This window comes from Vicugna pacos, chromosome 4, assembly GCF_048564905.1.
Source record: "Vicugna pacos chromosome 4, VicPac4, whole genome shotgun sequence".
Lineage (NCBI taxonomy): Eukaryota > Metazoa > Chordata > Mammalia > Artiodactyla > Camelidae > Vicugna > Vicugna pacos.
Genome location: NC_132990.1, coordinates 74,400,754 through 74,421,415, shown reverse-complemented (window position 1 = coordinate 74,421,415; position 20,662 = coordinate 74,400,754). Strand labels below are relative to the sequence as shown.

At 40.0% G+C, this 20,662-nt stretch overlaps 1 protein-coding gene across 15 annotated transcripts in view; it reads left to right on the top strand.

The window, feature by feature from the left end:
- FNBP1 (formin binding protein 1) overlaps positions 1–20,662 on the top strand; it is a 121,982-nt gene that overhangs the window by 92,003 nt on the left and 9,317 nt on the right. For 3 of the 15 annotated variants that reach the window (XM_072960274.1, XM_072960273.1, XM_072960272.1), the window contains exons 9-15: positions 4,031–4,228; positions 5,172–5,354; positions 8,366–8,449; positions 11,162–11,176; positions 14,832–14,941; positions 18,871–19,003; positions 20,500–20,621. In XM_072960274.1, the coding sequence (XP_072816375.1) occupies positions 4,031–4,228; positions 5,172–5,354; positions 8,366–8,449; positions 11,162–11,176; positions 14,832–14,941; positions 18,871–19,003; positions 20,500–20,621 (845 nt within the window). The remainder of the gene's footprint in view (positions 1–4,030; positions 4,229–5,171; positions 5,355–8,365; positions 8,450–11,161; positions 11,177–14,831; positions 14,942–18,870; positions 19,004–20,499; positions 20,622–20,662) is intronic. The other 12 variants (XM_072960277.1, XM_072960276.1, XM_072960281.1 and 9 more) reach the window with 9 other exon arrangements.

Here is a 20,662-nt window from a genome sequence, read left to right as displayed (position 1 = left end):
TGGTCCCTGTATTTCCACACCCCCGCTCCCCACCACAGCGACCACATTTAATCATCTGAAAGTAGTTGCTTTCTGTGGTCACACATACTTTTCCACAGTAGTGACACCACTTCAGAGTTTTTTAATTCAGCCCTGTGTGTTTTGGATTTAGCACTCAAATTCCATTTGCAGAAAACACATGTAAGTAAGTGGTAAGCTGTCAGAGACATTGCAGACTTACATGGAAGTGTTGGCTTATCAGTCAGCCGAGGAACCCCTAAAATTGGGAGGTGATTGTTTAGAGCACGATTGACATTCTGAGCCAGATTAATCTTTGTGGGAGCCCGTCCTGTGCACTGTGGGACGTTTAGCATCATCCCGGGCCTCTACCCACTAGACTCCAGTAGCCCTCCCCTAGTTGTGACAATCAAAAGTGTCTCAGGGGTGGGGGAGGGTTTAGATCAGTTGTAGAATGCCTGCTTAGCACGGATGAGGCCCTGGGTTCAATCCCCTGTACCTCCATTAAAAATAAACAAACAAACAAACAAACACCCCCCCCCCATTAAATTTTTTAATAAGTCTCTAGACATTGCCAAATGTGCCCTGCAGGGCAAAATCATCTCCGATTGAGAACACTGCTTTAGGGCCAATGTTATCCATCAGGATTCCTTTCCTAGAAGCCTATTTCCCTCAGCATAAGTGTCAACTAGAACATCAGCAAAGGCTTTTACAAATGTTTATTAACTTGAAAAACCAAATATTTAATATAAAAGCCCTGCCCTAAGTATTCTGTGTTAGGAGAGCCTCTTAAAATATGAGTCCAGGGAAGATCAAAGCTTCCTTTTCCGTAAATAGATCTAGCTAGCATACAGATTCTTCATTGTTCTAAGAAAATCTGGTGTGTATTAACATTTGGGGTCATCTGGGTAAAAAGTTTTTGTCAGTCCAATGTGCACAAATACTTCCAAATATGTTCAATGATAAGCCTTTGTAGGAAGGGTAGTTCCAAGGTAGTAGGTGTGAGTTTCTTGGTTTTGTTTTGATTTTAGGATTCTTTGATCTGTATTTTGTTAATACCTATTTGCCTAAAGCCTCCTTCTTCAGTGATTTCAGCCAACCTTTGGTGGGGAAATGATTGATGCTTCTGAATTATTGATGCTTCCCTCCCACAGCCTGGAACTACATTATGCAAACAAGTTTTCAGAAGTGATCAAACCATCTTTTCCTGAGCTGAAAATTTCTTTATTTGGTGATTTTTCTAGATCTCTTTTAAGCATTTCAAAAGAGAGATTATCCTCTTGCTCAAATTGTTTCTTGGATTAGAGACATATGACAGGACATGCACCCATGCAGTCAGTCAAGTTTCTCCATAGGTATGAGCACCTGTTCCATTTTCTTGTCACCATTGATCCATCAATTCCATACATCTCTGTATCTTCAGTTTGGTCCAGGTCTCTTATTGGTTGTAAATGTCTGGCTTATAGAAGGAAATCAGAAATAGTCTCAGTGACGCTTTCTCTGATCACTGTATTTAAAATTTCAGTAGTCACTGATAAATGACTGTATGGGGAGGGACCTTTTAAAGGAGAAGAGTAACAGTGGGATTTATAAGGTAAGCCTTCAAAAGTGAGATCACCTCTATGTGAATCTTAACTTTTCTTTGAGGTTCATTGACCTCTGGCATTGATTAAAATCTGAAATAAGCCTCATTTTAACTTTTTATATTAGAAACTTGAAAATTTCTTTTTCCTTGAAATTGTACAGTTTCTCAAGATTATGTCTGAATGATGGTTTTATCTGGGAAATTGTGAGCCCCCAGATTTGTAGGGTGTTTCTCCCATTATGAGAGCCTCATTTTCCATTGTATCACTGGTAACTCTTTTCACACATGATCTTGATCTTGTTAAGTCCTTTCTAAGTCCTCATTCAAGTTCTCATCCAAATTCTTATTTAACTATTAGCAGCAGTAGCCCCCACTCAACCACCCTCTTATTTGCTCTTCCTTCACTTGATTCCCGGGAAACCACAGTGATGGCTTTTATCCTCCTCACTGGTCTCAGTCTCCTTGGCTTGTTCTTGTTTTTCTTCTTCTTATGATTGAACTTTGAGAGTTCTCCAGGACTTCCATCTTGGACCTCTGTACTCTCCACATTCACTCCTTGGAGTGATCTGTGGACTCCTGGAACATTAAGTCCCATCTCAATACTGACCCCCACATTTTACATTTCCAGCCCAGACTGCTCCCCATCCTGCAGGTTCATATATTCAGCTGCCAAGATGCTTCTCCACCTGAATGTCTAGTACGTACCTGAAACTTAGCACATCCAAAATGGAGCACCTGACCTTTCTTGTGAAGCCTGCTCCTCCCATAGTCTTGACTGTCTCAGTTATGGAATTTCCTCCCTTCCAGCTGCTCAGATCTTGGAATCACCCTTGATACCTCCCTTTTTCTGACACCTGTGTCAGCTTGTTAGCCAGTCCCTTTGGCTTTACCTTTAAAATACATTCAGAACCCAACCAGTTCTCACCACCCCTGCTGTTACCCTCCTGATCCCTGATCTTCAAATCAGGGTTCTGTTACTAAGAAGAAAGGGTGATTGACTATTGCAAGATAATTGACACCTGTGGCACACCTGCAAATTGCATATTAGCTGAAATAGCTACAGCAAAATAAAATGTGGGCTCATGGTAAGAAGTTGAGATCTTTCCACATTGTCTTCTCTAGTAGTTTCTTTTTAATCAGATGATCATTGAGTTAGCATGCTTCTGTAATACTCTCACTTACATCTATCTAGATGTCTTTGACATAATGGTTGTCATGTCCTTATGCTTTGGTCTCCACCAACTGACACTGAGAAGATGTTGAACTCAGTTCCTAGCAGGATGTGCACCATAGAGAAGGCATTTGGTTCACTGACTTATTTAGCAAACATTTATCACACCATTATCACTGGGCGCCATATAAGTACTAGGAGTACAATGGAGGAAAAATAGAAGAGAGCTTACATTCTAGTGGAGGAGAGACTATGAACAAATATGTACATAAAGAAGAATTATTCAGTAAATTTATACCTTTGAACCACAATGAACCAGAGAAACTGGAGAGATTTTCTATTCTTCACTTTGACTTTGTATATGCCAAATTGCTTTAAGACCTTCTGATGAGAACCAGTTTTTGTATTACTGTATTGTTCAAGGGAGTTGAATAATAAATGGCCCAAATTTTCTGCTTCTAGCAAAGTCATTCTTTGTATTCATTTCTCTAAATGTAGAAAAATGGTTATTAAAACTATCTTCATGAATCTTGGATTTTGTGGGTGGACAGTTATCTGCAAATTAAATTATGATGACTTTGTCTCCTTTTGCTTTTCTGTAGCTATACTTCTTGTTTCTGGTTTCATAGGCCTTGGCCCCCAATTTTAAATAATAGGGGTGATAGTAAACGTTCTTGTCCGTCCTTGATTTTATAAGATTGCTTCTAAGGCTCCTACCATTAGAAGGAAGGAAGTTGGTTTAAAAAAGATATTCTTTATCATATGGGGGAATTTTTTTTTCTTTTTCAGGAATTGATGTGAATTTTATCAACTGTCTGAACAGTACTTATTGATCTGTGCATGTGGTTTTTCCTCTGACTTACTGATATGTTCTGTTGAATAAATTAAATTAATGCCCCCCAAAAAAGTATCCTCAAATCTCAACTAAACATACGGCTTTACAAATTATACTGATTCTTTCTTTTTTTTTTAATTTTATTTTATTGAGTTATAGTCAGTTTACAATGTTGTGTCAATTTTCAGTGTAGAGCACAATTTTTCAGGTATACATGAACATACGTATATTCACTGTCACGTTCTTTTTCACCATGAGCTACCACAAGATCTTGTATATATTTCCCAGTGTTACTTATTCTTTCTAATTATAAAAATATTACTAGGAAAAAAAGTGCTATTAATCAATATAACTTACTTAGAATGTCATTTGTATGAACTCATCATAGTTCATTGTGTAAAAAGTATTTGAACATATTTGTGTGTGATGCGTGTAATTTCAGGATTCACAGCTGGTAGTAGAAGCTTATAAGTCTGGGTTTGAGCCTCCCGGAGACATTGAATTTGAGGATTACACTCAGCCGATGAAGCGCACTGTGTCAGATAACAGCCTTTCGAATTCCAGAGGCGACGGCAAACCAGAGCTGAAATTTGGTGGCAAATCCAAAGGAAAGCTGTGGCCGTTCATCAAAAAAAATAAGGTACTGATGGCTGGACCCAGTGTGAAATGAATGTTATAAAGCGTGGAGGTCTTGGCTGTATCTTTTAGTCTTAAAGGAACTAAGATTTTAAGCCTGTAGTTTTAGAATGCGAGAAGCAAAGCTAGCGTGCTATTTTATTTTAAAACAGTATCTCTCTTTGGTGGTGGTACCTTTGCCATGGTCATTTCAGACGCATTATCACCTGCACCGTGTCACCCACACTAACAGACTACTGACCTCTGGCCGTTCTGCATCACACTTTTCCCTCCTCAGTCTCCTAGAACTCTGGTTACCTGGGATGGGGAGAAGGGACGTTGCGCAAAATTTCTATAACCGTGTAGCAGCCATATCTAATTGAAATCGTTCCCCTGAGCTAATAACTTGGTTTTGAATTCATGTTAACATGTGTATCCATGAACATTTTTCATTTTCTTTTTATAGTGTGATACGTAGGTGCATGACAGCGTTAACCTGGGGGTAAAGTGTGATCGAGGCGACGTTACGGCTTTAACCTTTGAATAATTTAATATTTCATTTTAAAAGACTGTCTTGCTGTTTTCACAACCTTAGCACTTAAGGACTTTCATTTTCTCCCATCGAGCTGTGTTAGTTTAGGTGGTTTAGAAATATTTACCCTTCTGGCTTACACTGGTGTAGAGTAACTGATTAGAGCTGTAGTTTGCATGTGAAAGTCTTGCATGAGCTCCTTGTCAGAATTTCTTGCTATTCTTCTGTTGCTTGACTTACTAAAACTCCCACTTCCATCACATTCTTCATTTGACATATTCTTCCATGTTTTCTTTTGGACCATGGCCTAAATATTTAATCGTTTGTGTTGGACTTGCTTTGGATTTCAAATATGATTTGATGCTTATTTTTGTTTTGTGTCTTATCTTCTTGTTTCTGATTTTTACTCTGTCACTGCTCCATCTCTTACACGTAGCTTATGTCCCTTTTAACATCCCCCCATCAGCCTCCCCCACCTCCCCCTGCCTCTGCCTCACCCTCTGCTGTTCCCAACGGCCCCCAGTCTCCCAAGCAGCAAAAGGAACCCCTCTCCCATCGCTTCAACGAGTTCATGACCTCCAAACCCAAAATCCACTGCTTCCGGAGTCTAAAGCGTGGGGTAAGTTCTGCTCTGGAATCCTGTCTCTCTTGTGCGCTTTGGTTGCATGTTTTGTTCCGCCTAACTTATTTTGTTTGTGAATGACTCCATTGTGTTTTCCCATAACATGAAACAATAAGAACCTATGATTCATTAGAGCTGGAAAGATGGACGACAGAGAGAGGGAAGAAGGAAGGAAGCAGAAGGATGAGAGCAGAGAAGAGGGGCAGCCAGCCAGCCCAGAGTTTTTCTGTCTGTAGTACATTTCAGAATGGCTTTTTTCCATTTCCTTTTTAAAACATCGAAGTCATTAATCTTTTACCTTGATTTTACCCCCCCCCCCAAAAAAGGGAACTTAGATTCTGTTTCTAAAGCCAGCGACTTACAAGGAATTGGAAATCACCATAGAGGCGGAAAATATTTGTGTAATCATTACTGAAGTGATGCGTGTGTGATGAATGAAGGTCCTTCTCTCTGAGCCTCCAGCTTCAGGGTTGGAGAGGGAAACAGTACGGGTTACAGTGGTTTCTTCAGCTATTTTGGTGAACTTACAAGATGTTGATTAAATGTCTGATAACAGATCTGACTACAGTAAGCCTAATGCAATATTTATCTCTAAAGGGTGAAATAATAGTGCTTGACGTTTATTGAGTGCTTGTCATATGCCAGGCTCTGTTCTATGTGTTCATTTATTTTTCTCAACCACCCTACGAACCAGGGTACCAAGCATTTCCTTAATTTACTGATAAGAAAACTGACGCATACAAAGATGAAGCCAGGAAGATGTAGAGCCAGGATTTAACGCCGGGAGCCTGCTTATGATCAGAGATTCTGTAACGTCCACGCTCAGGGACAATCTGTTACAATGTGGTTGCCTCCTACAGGGATGCTGTTCAGACTCAGGTTTGCCGTTCCAATTAAGACTGGCATGTGCTTAAGTCACAGGGTTTCGTGGAACCCATCAGCAACCCAAAGTAGATACCATTGTGGTTTTTAGAAAAAGATTGGAACAAGGTAATTTGTAGCCTCCTGAATAAACCTAAATTGTCAGTCTAGTCTAAGCTGTCCCCAGATATTCTTTATAATAAGTTATGAGTAAACAAACGTTAAGTGCATTCACATATCCAATAAGGTCTTCTTTTATTCTGTCCCATGGGAGTTGCAATAAGGTTGTAGTGGGATATGTTCTTGTCCAAATATAATTTCTACTTTTGTCTTTCTCTGGGTAAAAAAAAAAAAAAAAGTAAATATAATAGATAACCAAGTTGTTACTTTTTAAAATAAGGGACAAAAACTCATTTCTTTATATGCAGAGTTCCTTTAAATAGGGGGTCTCAAAATTTTGTGCTAAAAATACAGTTGGTGGAATTATCCTGTTTTAAGGTTGCCCAGCATATCAGGTTCAGAATTAGAAATTTAACTTCCTAAGGATTTCAAGAGAGCCCTTGTTAGAAGGCAGAATATAGCTTCCAAAGTGGATGATAGATTGTGTTGAGTTCTATAATTAGATCTCAGTTCCTGGCTCCATTAGGCTGGCTTTTAGAACTCTCCATCCATCTCTGGTCGTTGTTCATCAAAGAATTTCCAACGTATGAGACTGTATGTTGCTATACTAGACTGTAGACGCTAAAGTTTTACATTAACTAAATCAGTTACCCCATCTCTGCCGCTTCCGAAACCTTTACGGAGCTCATGTGTTAAATATTTATAAAAATATCTCTGCGTTGTCATTTGGAATTTCATAATGGAGTATGTTGAATATTCATGATTGCTTACCATTTGTGTATGTATCTATTCCATTTTTCTCTCAACACCACAGTCTGCTGTTTGCAAATGGTTTCTGAGTCGTGTTTCATGGTGTTCTCTAAAAGTTTAGGAAAAGACCAGAGTGTCAGTAATCACTCAGGATAAGAGAAGATGGCTAGGGAAAAATTTAATCCTTGAAAATAAAAACAGTGAAATGAGAAATGGGTTGTTTTGATTAATTAGAGGAATCCCCTCCCTTTTTTAAAAAAAAACCGTCATTAGCAAAATAAATTTTATTTCTTACACCTCAAATCTGTGCTCAGAAAACCTTTATTTAGAAAAAAATTTCTAAGTGGTGCACGTGTTTCTGAGAATAAACATACACACATACCCACTCTAAAAGAATCAGTGCATAAATAGAAACATTCTTGCTTCCTTTATTTTTAGTTGGTTTGTTCTTAGGGTCAGATGTGATGTGCCTTCCTTCAGGAAGTAGCAGTGCGAAAAAGAAGAGAAAGAAAGGAAGGAAGGGAGAAAAGGAAATACATTATAAAAGTAAGAGTAGGAAGTTTAAAAAAATTTGAAATCTTGGGAAATAAATTTGATTTTAAAGCAATTTCAAAACAGAAGGAACATGATTTAGCAGGATCCATGACTCGTATGATACAGTTCTTGCTACTGCTTCATTCACTCTGCTTTATAGCTGTAAGAGTGTTGTGCCAAAGACAGGATTCGAGGAGATGAACAAATCTGTGATTTTAATATGTCTTTGAATTTATCATGTTTTGCAGCTTTCAGATCCAGATTTTAATTTGTTTTTATTATTCAGAATGTATAAATCCTACATAAACATTTCTTAGCATAATGATTTTGTTTCTAAGTAACAAAATAGGATAAAGTATTTTTTGTTGTAAATCGTTTACATTTGTATGAAAATTCTGTCTCGCTGAACATCTTTAAAGATTGGCATGCCACCTGAACGTTATTAACCAGTATTTCATCTCTATGTAAGTCGAAGGAAAATGAAACTAGATTGTGTGTTCTCAATTTGCAGTCTACAAAGTGTAACCTTATTGTCTTAAGATTCCTGGTCTGAGCAAAAGACTTCTAAATCTAAAATGTGGACATATATCCCCCATGTTTTGGAGTTCACTGTATGGAAAAAAATACCATCAAAGTTGAGCAAAGTATTTTGAAAATTCTTATCAATTGTTTGTCAGATGTTACAATCTTCTGATTCCTTTCATTTTATTTATTTATCTTGTTCTCTTGCTGATTATTGGCAGACTCAGTCTTTCTGTTTTCACAAAGAACTCATGAAGAGGACGATAGGGAAACCCACGTATGCTTTTGAAGCTAGGGACTATGTTGTAAGTTTACCTGTGACGGCCAGGTCGTACGGTCACGGCACAGGCACTAACCCCTCTGACAGCACCAAGACTGGGGACCCAGACGCTCTCTGACCTGGACACTGGGAAAAGCCTCATTGTATCAATTCAACCACAGGCTTCTTCATCTGGAAAAAGTTGCATGGAAAAAAGAAACCAAACTTCCCAACAGCAATCAAACTTCCTAAAAATGTCAGTGAGCTGAGCTTGGTTTTTCCCCCTTTTCACTGACTGGGACTACCGTCTGAGACAATGTCCCTGGGCATGATTTTATGAGCAGAATATCACCCCTAAAACGCAGCTGCAGAGCGTGGTCATGAGAGGATGACACCCTCGCAGACGGCAGTGTGTTGCACGCTTACCCACACCTACGTCTGAAACAGATGGATCTGTAAGGGAGAACCAAAAAAAATCAGTGAAGCCTGAGCAAGGTCACGGAGCTGTGAAATGACTTTCCGTGGACCTTAAAATACAGTTCCTTGTACATTCATGTTCACCGTCCCCTTTCTTTGTACTTGAGGTTAGTACCTGTGACGGCCCAATAACACATGGACCCGCTAGCTGTGTGTGCCCTCATGTGTTATTGACACTTGTGGCTCGCCAGGCTCCGTAATTGTTGCCTGAAACTGACAGCTTTTTAGTTCTCCAGGTGTCTCGCAATGCACTTAATAAGGCAGCCTTTAAAAATGTTCTCTTGGCAGACGATTCAGTTTCGAATTTGAAGTGATCTAACGGGCTGGCTGACAACTTAAGACCAAAAACCATTTTATAGCTGTTTAAAAAAAGGATACCGGATACCGTATACCGTGATGGCACTTCTTATGGAAGACCCATCACTGTCCACTTCAGAAAATTAAATTTGTCTGAGAATTCGTTATTTCCTACTTCTACCGGGATTTGTTCTCAATCCTAATTAATGACTTGTTTTTATGATGAAGTGGTAATATTCCTATGCTATTAGTTTTGATGTTAGAACTCAGTTTTCAGAATGCTTAAGAAAGAATACACAACTTTAAGCAACGGAAGTAGCCGGATAGAGAGCAGATAATATGCTGAGTTCAAGTTAGCGACATTTACATGGTAATATGTCAGAAAACATTTGTATATGGTCGTGTGCTTTGTAGGGAAGATATTTGCAAAGTTTTCTGCTGTGCACCATAAGTGTTGTCTGTAAAGACCTCAAACTGTGATGAACAGATCTGTGCTAAAGTTTACAGGAGGGGCTCAAGGTGTTAACGGAGGTTACCCATATTAGAGTGGTCACAGATATGACTGTACATTTTTTTCCCCCCAAAGTTTTGTCTTGCTACTTCTTTCCTTAAAAGTCTATTTCCAGGGTTGAGGGGTGGGTGGGGTATAGCTCAAGCAAAAGAGTGCATGTTTAGCATGCACGAGGTCCTGGGTTCAATCCCCGGGTACCTCCTCTAAAAATAAATAAACAAATAAACTTAATTACCTTCCCTACTGAAAAAAAAGTCTATTTCCTCATAGGGACAATTTCTTTAAAAGCTTAATGCCTGTTGACAAAGAACTATCAACTTTGAGTTAATCTTAAGAATAAGATTTTTTAAAATCTGGTTAAGGAATTTTAACAACTTCTCCCAATTTAAAATCAAAGGACGCTTTCTTTGGTATTTTGTTTCCAACATATTTTTGGATCCTACTGCCAGTTGCCTGAACTTTTAGGATTGATAACAGCTAAGTAAACAGGCCCTGAGCTCTTGAAATACTGCTTTAGAGCCGTAAAGCACATCTCACCTGTTATTAAAGGACCAATGTTTCTTTTCCCAATTTTGAGGTGCCTTGTAATCCATTTTAGGTCACATAATCCTTATAGTTTTACTGATCTTCTGGATCAGCAAAATTGCAGCTGCTGTGTCCTGATAATTATCAGAAAATCCCGATAAGAAGGTGTGAGTACCCCTCAGTAGTTAAGACAGTTGGCTGTCTGTTTCCTAAAGGTAACTTGCAAAAGCAGCAAGTTCTGTTAACTCCCCAGGTCCTATGGAACCTCTGTCAGTAGGACTCCGAGTTCCATAAAAAGCCCCAGAAAACACCTTCCGCTGAGCAGGAGGTGCCCGCAGTGCACAGGTGGGAGCAAGCATCACGCTCTCCACCTCCAGCCGGGCACTGAGAAGTTCCCTGGCTCCTGCAGATAGATTCACAGAGCATCTTTCAGTCCTCGGTTCCCCATTCACCACTTTGAGACTTTACCTTTAGGAAATGGCAATGTTATTATTTATTAGATCTCCTTAAGGTAAAAATACCACTGGTATGTTGTGGAAGTCGTTGCTTTTCTGACTCGAGTCTGTGTGAAACTTCCCACGGGAAATTTGGTGACCAAAAGGCTATGTGATTATTTCCATCTTTTTTAATCATGGTATGTCACCGACTACAAACGTAGTTTATACCAAGGCTGATGTGACCAAAACAGAACAGTAAACAGAAACTCTCCTTTTCTGTCTTTATTCTTCGCTCTGGCAACGTGGCAGCTAAAGAAAGGTTTTGGGAGTTCAGCCCCTCTTGGGAACTTTGGCACAGATCCGCTACAAATCATTTTCACAAAGCGCCAGGTGAATTTACATATTATGTTTATACAGTGGAACGGACCAAGTTCCTCTTCTTCTCATGTATTGTTGTTTCTCTCTCTCTCTATTTTTTTCCCCCTGTTACTCCTTCAATTTTTACATGAAGCTTTCTCTCAAGCTGGTAAGCACAATTATTCCATGCATGTCCTGAATCTAATCAGGCTTTTTTGGTGTGTGTTTTGTGGGTGCTGGGCCGTGTACAACACATCTTTAAAGTTAACTGTTGATTTGTGTTTCTCCTTTCTGTGCCTTGTTGGTGTTTCTTTGTGAGACCTTTGGAATGCAAAGTTCCAGAGCCTAACAGAGGGGGTCGTAACCTTTTCAAGTTGCTAAGAAAATTAACGCTTAACTCATGATTTGTTTTATCTTTATCACTGGGGTCTTAAGAGGATGACAGATGTTGATAAACTTTATTTAAATATGAACATAAATATAATATTGAATATGAGGGAGTTTATTTATTGGATCATTTCAAATAAAAGCAAATTTAATAGCTGAAAGTTGCTCCTCCCTGGGAGCCACAGAAGCAGATGAAAAAATGCTGGGAACCTGAGGGAGACTTGGCAGAATGATGCTGGTCTCAACTCAGGTCTGAGACAGCCTTTGAGAACTGAAGCCCGTGAAATCTTTAAGGTGCTCCCTAAATATACTTTGGTGCCTAATGCACAGCTGATTTGAGAAATCAAAGACAATTTTATGGACAATGAAAAGAGCCTCCTAAGCCTTTCCAAAATGACTTATTTACAGTTCAGTGTTGTTTCTACCTTAATTGCATAGCCCTAGAATAAACAGTCAAACTAATCATTAAATCTATTAAAAAAATACAAACCTCTTAACCACATAACCCATTACTATACTACAAATATGTGTAAGTGACGTAGAATTCTCAAAACACCACAGCTGAGACTGTCCTGACGTTATGGACAAGGATGAATTTTGACAGTTCAACTGAAGAATAAGACCAGCATTTTATGCATTGCTGTTGAGAACGTAGGACAATATTTTGTGGTTATCCTTGTGGTTGCTTTTGTATGTGTTCAAGTATGTACATAAACGTATACACATACTTTTTTCAACCTCACTCAGCATTTGGCAACTGATCCAGCCCTAAAGAAAAAAATATCTTATTAAACATTTCTTAAACTGTGAAATGAAATCCTGAGAAGAGCTGTTGCTTGAGGTCTCCACAAAAAGATGCTTAAATGAACTGTTGTCATCAGCAGTGTGAATTTGGGAGAAATTGGCTCAGTTAACTGGGACTCTCTCAAATGTTCACTTTTTGTCCTTAATCTGTTCTTTTGCTGAGGTGCCAGCAGCAAAAATTATATTATTAGGCAGTCTTTCAGTTTGAGGTAAATAATTTTACCAACCTGGTACAGAATTGTTACATGATACACTTGTTTTGAAGCTAATAAAGCAAGAAACTATTGCGCAAAGACAGCTTGGGTGTAAAAATTATAAAGTTTAAGAAGCAGCTTGTATCGTTGCCCGGAAGCAAGTGTTTGATTCCAATAGCAAGAAAAATATCCATTTAAAATACATATGTGCCCCTCTCCCAAACCCTGGTAGGGCCAGTCTCTTTGGGGCCCCTCCGAAGAGTTCAGAAAACCTGTTCTGACTCGAAGGTAGAAATAAAAATTCCTTTATGGCAAAATGAATCATAGGTCAGAGTATTGTTTGAAAGAATTCAAGCTTCAAAAGGCTAACAGGACAAAATAACCTTTTTAAGGTACTTTCCAGAAATCTTAGGTTTCTTCAGAGCGAAGCCGGTGACCTCAATCTCCAGTGGGAATGGGAAGTTTGAGGCCTGGTCACTGAGATTCATTTTTGAGTAACAACACAAGCACATAGAGTATCTATTGGAAGGGACCTAATTGGTCAATTTAGACTAATCCTGATCCAGTGAAAGGAATTCATTTGTTATTTAATTGTTTTCGTTTTGGTAGATAATCAGGGCTGCATTTTGTTGTGTTGTTTGGGGTATCTATTTTTAGGTCCTGAGTTCAGTGTGTTTTACTTACAGATTTCTTTGAGCTGTTTATCCAGTGCAAATCTTAACACCTGTTCAGTCTAGACCTCTGTTGTCCGATACAGTAGCCACTCACCACGTGTGATTATTTAAATTGTAATTTAATTTAATTTAAATGAAAAGTAACTAAAATATAAAAATTCAGTCCCGCAGTTGTACTAACCACATTCCAAGGGCTCAACAGTCGTTTGTGGCTGCTATACTGGATGATGCCCATGGAAAACATTTCCATCATTCTAGAAAGTTCTTTTGGCCTCATAGAACATAGTCCCAATAAATATGTATGAATGGACATCAGCTACTTAGTAGATTTCCTGACTTCTAAAGCAGTGTATCTTCCACTGTGTTTTGGTACGTTCTAGCATGAAAATCAAAAGCAAAACCTCTCTTCTAGAAAACATGCTGATCTGGTTTAAGTCAGCTCAGCGTGAGAACGAAGGATTGCGTGCTCGGGTTCGGGGGCTGAGTGGAGCAAATTGAGAAGCACATAATTAAGGTTCCAAGTATTATAACACAGTGGTATAGGGAAAAGAAAGGACAAGTCTGAGTTATTTTTATATGGAAGATTAGCTGGCTTCATCTTCGTTTTAGAGGCAAATTGAACTTCCTTGGTTTGGCACTAGGGAATAGTCACTTACATTCTGGTTTCACTCATATCTACACACACACACACACACACACACACACACACACACACTTGGTTCTAAAGCAAAAGCTCCCTTTTAAATTTCCTGGTTTGTACTCAGTTAGTTAGCAAACTTCTCTTTCTTGAAAACAGCTTCCTTGAAGGAAAAGCACTTGCTAGCCACAGCGTAGCCGCGGCTTCTGACAAGTCAGCGTCCGTCAAAGTCTAGAAACTCCCTGTGGCTGTTTTCTGCTGAAATCACACGCACAGAGGAAAGATAGCAGTTGTTTTTCACAGAGAATCAAGATATCAAAATCTTTGGATGAGTTAGAAACAGCGGAGGTTGATTTTGTGTGCAGTGGGAAGTTGATTTTCAGGGCCGAGAGGGTCCTAAAGGTGGCAAAAAGAAGGGACCAGACTTTAAGAGGCAGCAGAGGGGAGCGTTCTTGGGAGGTGGGGGAGGGGTTTGTTTAAATGTCCTTTTACCCACATTCTCTGAGGAACTAGATGTGCCATCTGTCACTTCACGGGGATGGAAACTTTTGGCCTCAGCTTGTGTGAAGAGACGGGAAGGAATACTCAGACTAGGGGGGGGAAAGCAGTGCCATCGATGTGAGACAGTTGATGGGGATACTTATCACTTACATATATATTTTTTAATGGAGTTGCTGGGGATTGAACCCAGGACCTCGCATATGCTAAGCGCTCACTTTGCCACTGAGCAGTCCCCTCCCCCTACTTAGCACAGTTTCATATAAAGATGAACTGGAAGCCTCAGTGTCGCCTCCGACACGGACAGTAAAGTGAAGAATCAGTTTCAAACTTCGCTTCTCGCTGGAGTCAGAAGTATGTCTTCCTGTCTCCGCTCCCTCCTCGTCGGGGGCGGCTGGGCCAGCATGAATGGGATACAGAGTGGTTTGTGGGCCTTTTGCAGTTTGCATGCACTGATTTGGCATCTCAGCTGGGTGTCGTGGGAAAGAGCCTAATTTGTTTCACGAAAACACACGCAGATGTCTGCACCGCCCTGCTGTCGGGGGAAATCTCTGCCGCGGGCTCTCCTCGGTGTCTTTTTCTCAAGGGGTGCCATGAGCCTTTCTGGATTATTTCTGTTTGTATCTGCAGGGTGCAACGCCGGAAGATTTCAGCAACCTCCCTCCTGAACAGAGAAGGAAAAAGCTACAACAGAAAGTCGATGAATTGAATAAAGAAATTCAAAAGGAGATGGATCAAAGGTAGAGTGGATCGATATGACTTAGTGAGAAATTCGAGTTCCGCTTGTAAAGGCGGGGAGTCCTACATTAGGGTTTAATCTGAGTGATTATTTTGGCCGTGTGCTTTGGCATAGTCTGCTGGATTGCTTTGTTATAGAGAGGATTCGTTTAACAAACAGGTTTTATTCTGAGATCGGGGGACAAAATACACATGGCTTTGTCTTTAGAGGTTAGGTTTTTGTATAAATGAAGAGAAAAATGGTATGGACCACCCCCCCCACACCCTCTTCCTTACCCCACATCCAAGTTTTGGATCCAAAATGTACTTGCCTTTCTATTTGAGGGTAAGTCAAAATCAGCCTTCCCATAGGTCTCACGTCATCTTGTCTTTTTATAGAGTGTGTTGATGGCGTCTAGGAAACCAAATCACAGTATGTCTTGAGTATGCACATGACCAGCCATCAGAAGTGTAAAGGTTGCCTGCCCAGGCCCCCACTGTGAGAGTTTCCTGTTTTTCTGAGCTGGTCTGTAAGTTTGATCCTAGGGATGGTAGGTTGGTGCACATGCAGAAAAAGGGAAAAAAAAAAAAAAGTAAGAAAAGATTCAATATCTCTCCCCATTTGCACTCCCCATCCCACATTTATAACCTATAATAGCATCACATCATTTAGGGGATACTTGCTAATAATCCTGATTGAAAAGCCACTTTAGTCATTTTATATGTATTTTTATTTTTTTATTAGGTTTTCGGTGGGAGGAGAATTAGGTTAGTGTATTTATTTATTTTTAGAGGCAGTACTGAGGCTTGAACCCAGGACCTCGTGCATGCTAAGCATGCGCTCTGCCACTTGAGTTATACCCTCTCCCCCGAAAAGCCACTTTATTGCCTCTCACCTTCTGTATTCTCACTGATGGAATGAAATGAATCATTCATTAACTGAGATTTGAACTTAAAAGATAACTTGAGATTTTGTGCTCTACAAGCAGGCTAAATGGAGTACCTACATAAATTTAGCTGTATTAAAGCTGGGGTTAAACTTTGGCTATGCAAAAAATAAACAAACGAAGTTGGTAAGGCAGTCCAGTTTAAGTACATGCAAAAGAAAAGTAGCTTTTTAAATTCTTTTAATCTCTGGTAGAGTAAATCCTGAAAAATAGATTGTATTGTAAACATTGTTACAAAGGAGAATATAGCTGAGTAGAATATGTGCTTAGCGTGCATGAGGTCTTGGGTTTAATCCCCAGTACTGCCGTTAAACAAAAGTTAAAAATTAAATCTAAAAAAATTTTTGAAGCACTCTAGACACCCTGGGTTCAAATCTGGTTCCACCTGTTTCTACTGCAGACTTTGGACAAGCTTCTTAGCCTCTTGGTACCTCAGTTTCCTCACCTGGAAAAGGGAGTTCACGTGCCTGTCTGTGTGAGGATTAAGTGTGTTGGGATGTGTGAGGTGCCAAGGACGGTGCCTGGCATATTGTGTTCATAAAATGAAGTGAATCAATATGTTAAATGTGAACATTAACATATGTTCACATTAATATGTTCCAGATTTTCAGACTGGACAAAACACTAAGCCCCGCCCCCATACACTAACTACAAAAGACACATTCGACTAAAGTGCAGAAAGGTTGAGAGTAAAGGATGGGAAAGGACAGTCTATGCAGGGACCAACCAAGAAAACCAGTGTGACAAGACTGACTTTCAGGCCAACCCCCCCCCCCCGCCCCGCCCCAAACTATTCAGCTCAAAAGGATCAATTTCATCAAAGAAATGATTCAAATAACAAGTGGCTGGATTCACTCAGAAGGTATAAAATTTTACAAGTGGTTGGATTCACCCAGAAGGTATAATATTTTACATCCGTGGGGCCAATAGCATCACCTCAAAATACCGAAAAGGTTATGCTATTAACCTTTGGATATAAGTACAAGAAATACAGATACAGCATCATAGTGGGAGATTTTTAATGCTTTTCTCTCAGTAATTGACAGAGCAGATTAACTGAGAGTCAGAATAGAGGATTTGAATAATATAATTAACAAAATTGACCTGATACACAGATATCCAGTAACTGTGGTCCACATTCTTTCTAAGCACACATAGAATGTTTCCAAAAATTGGGCATGTCCTGGTTTTATAAAGCAAATCTCAACAAACATCAAAACACAGAGATCATTCAGGTATCAAGAGATAGAGATCATTCAGCGTTGTCCGAAGGCTACAATTAAAGCTGGATATCGATAACAAAAATAAATTTATCTATTTATTTATTTTATTGAAGTATAGTCAGTTTACAATGTTGTGTCCATTTCTGGTGTGCAGCATGTTTCAGTCGTATATATACATACATGTATTTGTTTTCATAGTCTTTTCCATTATAGGTTACAAGATATTGAATATAGTTCCCTGTGCTGTACAGTACAACCTTGTTGTTTACCTGTTTTATACATTGTAGTTAGTATCTGCAAAGCTTAGACTTGCAGTTTGTCCCTTCCCACCCACTCCCCCACCCGCCTCCGGTAACCATAAGTTTGTTTTCTATGTCTGTGAGTCTGTTTCTAATAACAAAAATTTACAGGTTAAGAAATGTGGCTCTAAGTAACACAGAGACTAAAGAAGAAATCATAATAGATATTAGAAAATATATGAACCAGAACTGAACCTTAATCTTAACATACATTCTCCATGCCCGTTTCTGGGATGTCACTGAAGCCGTGCTTACAAAGGGAAATGTCAAGCTTCCAATACATGTTAGAACCAAATAAAGCTGAAAATCAGTGAGTGAAGCATCTTTCTCAAGAAGAAGAAAATAATAAAGGAAAGAGTAGAAATTAATTACATAGAAAGAATCACACATTCAACAGAGAGGATAAAGGATCCCAAAGTCGATTCCTTGAAAAGACTAATCAAATTGATGAATTTCTGAAGAGATTGATCATGGGAGATCATGAACTTGGACGGCTCGTTGAGGCATTTTGCTGAGAAATAGGGCAGTAGTAGCTGGAGGTGGAGGCCGCAGACTGGAGAGGAGTTGTGTGCATGTGGATGGCCTTACAATCTGTTTGTTGTAGGGACATCTATTCATTTAATAAATGGAGCATCTATTGTGCACCAGGTGTGGTCCCACCACTGGGGGTGTATCATGTTCATGGACGGGCTTGAGCCCAGAGAGCTTCTGTGCTAGGAAGGAGAGACAGACAATAAATAGGAAGCATCAGAACGAGTATTGTAATTTTGGAAAGTGACACATGCAGAGGAAATAAAGAAAACAGAGGGAGGTGAGTGGGCTGGGAGCGCCAGTGGAGGGAGGGCCCCCGTGGAGACCTGGTCTTAGGGAAGGCTGGACAGTTCATCACAAAGCTTCTCTAGGGCTTCCGACTCCCCTGCCGAGAGCAGCCTGCCAGACAGGATTCCAGGAGGGGTGTGGAATCGTGCCACATGTCCCTTTAGGGCTCTGTTGCCCGCCTGTCGTGGATACCCTGGTTTCTTAATAGTTGAAATCATTTGTAATGAAATTTCCAAAGCAATTAACTGTGCTTCTTCATAAGATAAACATATTGCAGCCCACAAGACCCAAGATGCCGTAGCTTTGCTTTGCATGCAGAATGTGCACATGGAAATACTGGGGTTTGGTCTCTTGTTTGGGGCAAAGGGAGGGACAGCGTTAATTTATATTTCTCACTGGCTGAAGACAAGAGGAAGATACTGTTCAGAAAAGGCAATTGGAATTTAAATATCAGTCTCTAGATTATACAGACCTTGGTAGCAGAATTCATGTAGAATTCATGCAGAGAAGTTTTAGAATTTAGAATGGAAGTGTGATTCCCTTCCCATCCACCCTGCGGTCCAGTCTCCCCATGCTGCCATTCACATGGTTTTCATGGTGGTGGGAGAATATAATTAGCTGACGGCATTAACCTTTCCCACATTCTGCCCCTTCTCTTTTTCAGAGATGCCATCACAAAAATGAAAGATGTCTACCTAAAGAATCCGCAGATGGGAGACCCCGCCAGCCTGGATCACAAATTAGCGGAAGTCAGCCAAAACATAGAAAAACTGAGACTAGAGGCCCAGAAATTTGAGGTATGAAAAAGTTGTTGAAAAGCTCAGCTGGAAAAAAACAGAAGTTGGGGTGGGGGTCACGAGGTGAATATTGCTGGCAAGTGCAGGCTTTCCTTTCCCCTGAGAGAGACAGCTGGAAAAGTCAGGTGTTTCACGAGTTCTGATAAAAGGAAAAAGACATTGTCATCCACTGAGGGTTCTGCTTTTCAGCACATCCTATTTCAGCTGTGTCCCTGAAAACGGACACTGTTTAAATTATATTTGTATATAGTGTTTTGTTTTGTTTTGTAATTTAAGTGTTTCACTCCTGTTGACAGTGGATGTGACTGAGAGTACACAGCTGTCCATCATCTCAGTGAATCAAAAAGACAGTTTAAAAACTTCGTTGAATTAAGTCATTATTCTTTCAAAGGACCCAATTATCAAAAGGTGATATATGGGAAAACCAGTAAGAAACACATGAGAAATGAGGAAGAAACACAAATAATAAATATTTTAAAAAGAGAAAGGGCCACTCAAGAGCTATGGACAAAAGGCTTCTTCCCCTGCACCCAAATGTAAGATTACAGAGCCTGGAAAAATGAGTTAGTAACTGATCATTCCAATCAGAATAGATTATTTCTAGCAATGAAATGCCAAATATGGCTTTTTTCATTCTTTCTAGAATCTGTCAATAAGATATTAGTATTTAATTAATATTTTAGAACCTAGAAATGTCCTTCTCTGATCATTTTTATTCTTTTGCCTTTTTTACAGTATTTCAGAAGTTGCTGAAGATTTTTTTTTGTCTTTTTTAATTTTGGGGGGTGGTAATTAGATTTATTACTATTAATATCTTTTAATGGAGGTACTGGGGATTGAACCCAGGACCGCATGCATGCTAAGCACATACTCTACCATTGAGCTGTATACCCTGCCTCCTTGAAGATAATTTTATCTACTTTGATTTCCTGTGCATGACTTTTCTTCACTATTAAAAAAAAGTTATACTCCTAAAAAAATGGGAAATGTGGCTTTCAAACTGAGTCATTGCTTAAGTGTGGCAGTACCCTCATGTTTCCCAGTGTGACCTCATGGTCACAGAATTTTTGGAACCAGAAGGAACTAGAAGTGACCTATCTGAAATCACACAGCTGCTTAAAAAGCCCAAGAGGATAACATCGTCCAGTGTCTTTCTGCCACATTGTGAGCAATGGCTAAATATCAAGTTGTATGTACCAGTCCAGTTTCGGGTGAAATGTCAGCAGATGCCTTTGAGTACGTTTATGCGGGCCATGCAGACAGATTGGAGATTCTGACCCATGTGGTCCCTCCCGAGGCAGCTTCAGTGATCAAGGAGCCGAGCCGCCCAAATTTCGGTCCTTAAGACTCCAGAGTGGGGTGGGGTTGTAGCTCAGTGGTAGAGTGTGTGCTTAGCACGTGCGAGGCTCTGGGTTCAATCCCCGGTACCTCCATCAAAAAAGGGTCAGGCCCCCCAGGGGACACAGACCAGCGTCTTTCATCGCTTTTGTTTGCAGGCCTGGCTGGCCGAGGTTGAAGGCAGACTCCCCGCGCGCAGCGAGCAGAGCCGCCGGCAGAGCGGGCTGTACGACACTCAGAGCGCGCCTGCGGTCAACAACTGCGCGCAGGACCGGGAGAGGTACAGTATCTGTGCGGTGCCTCCTTCCGGCCGCGGCCATT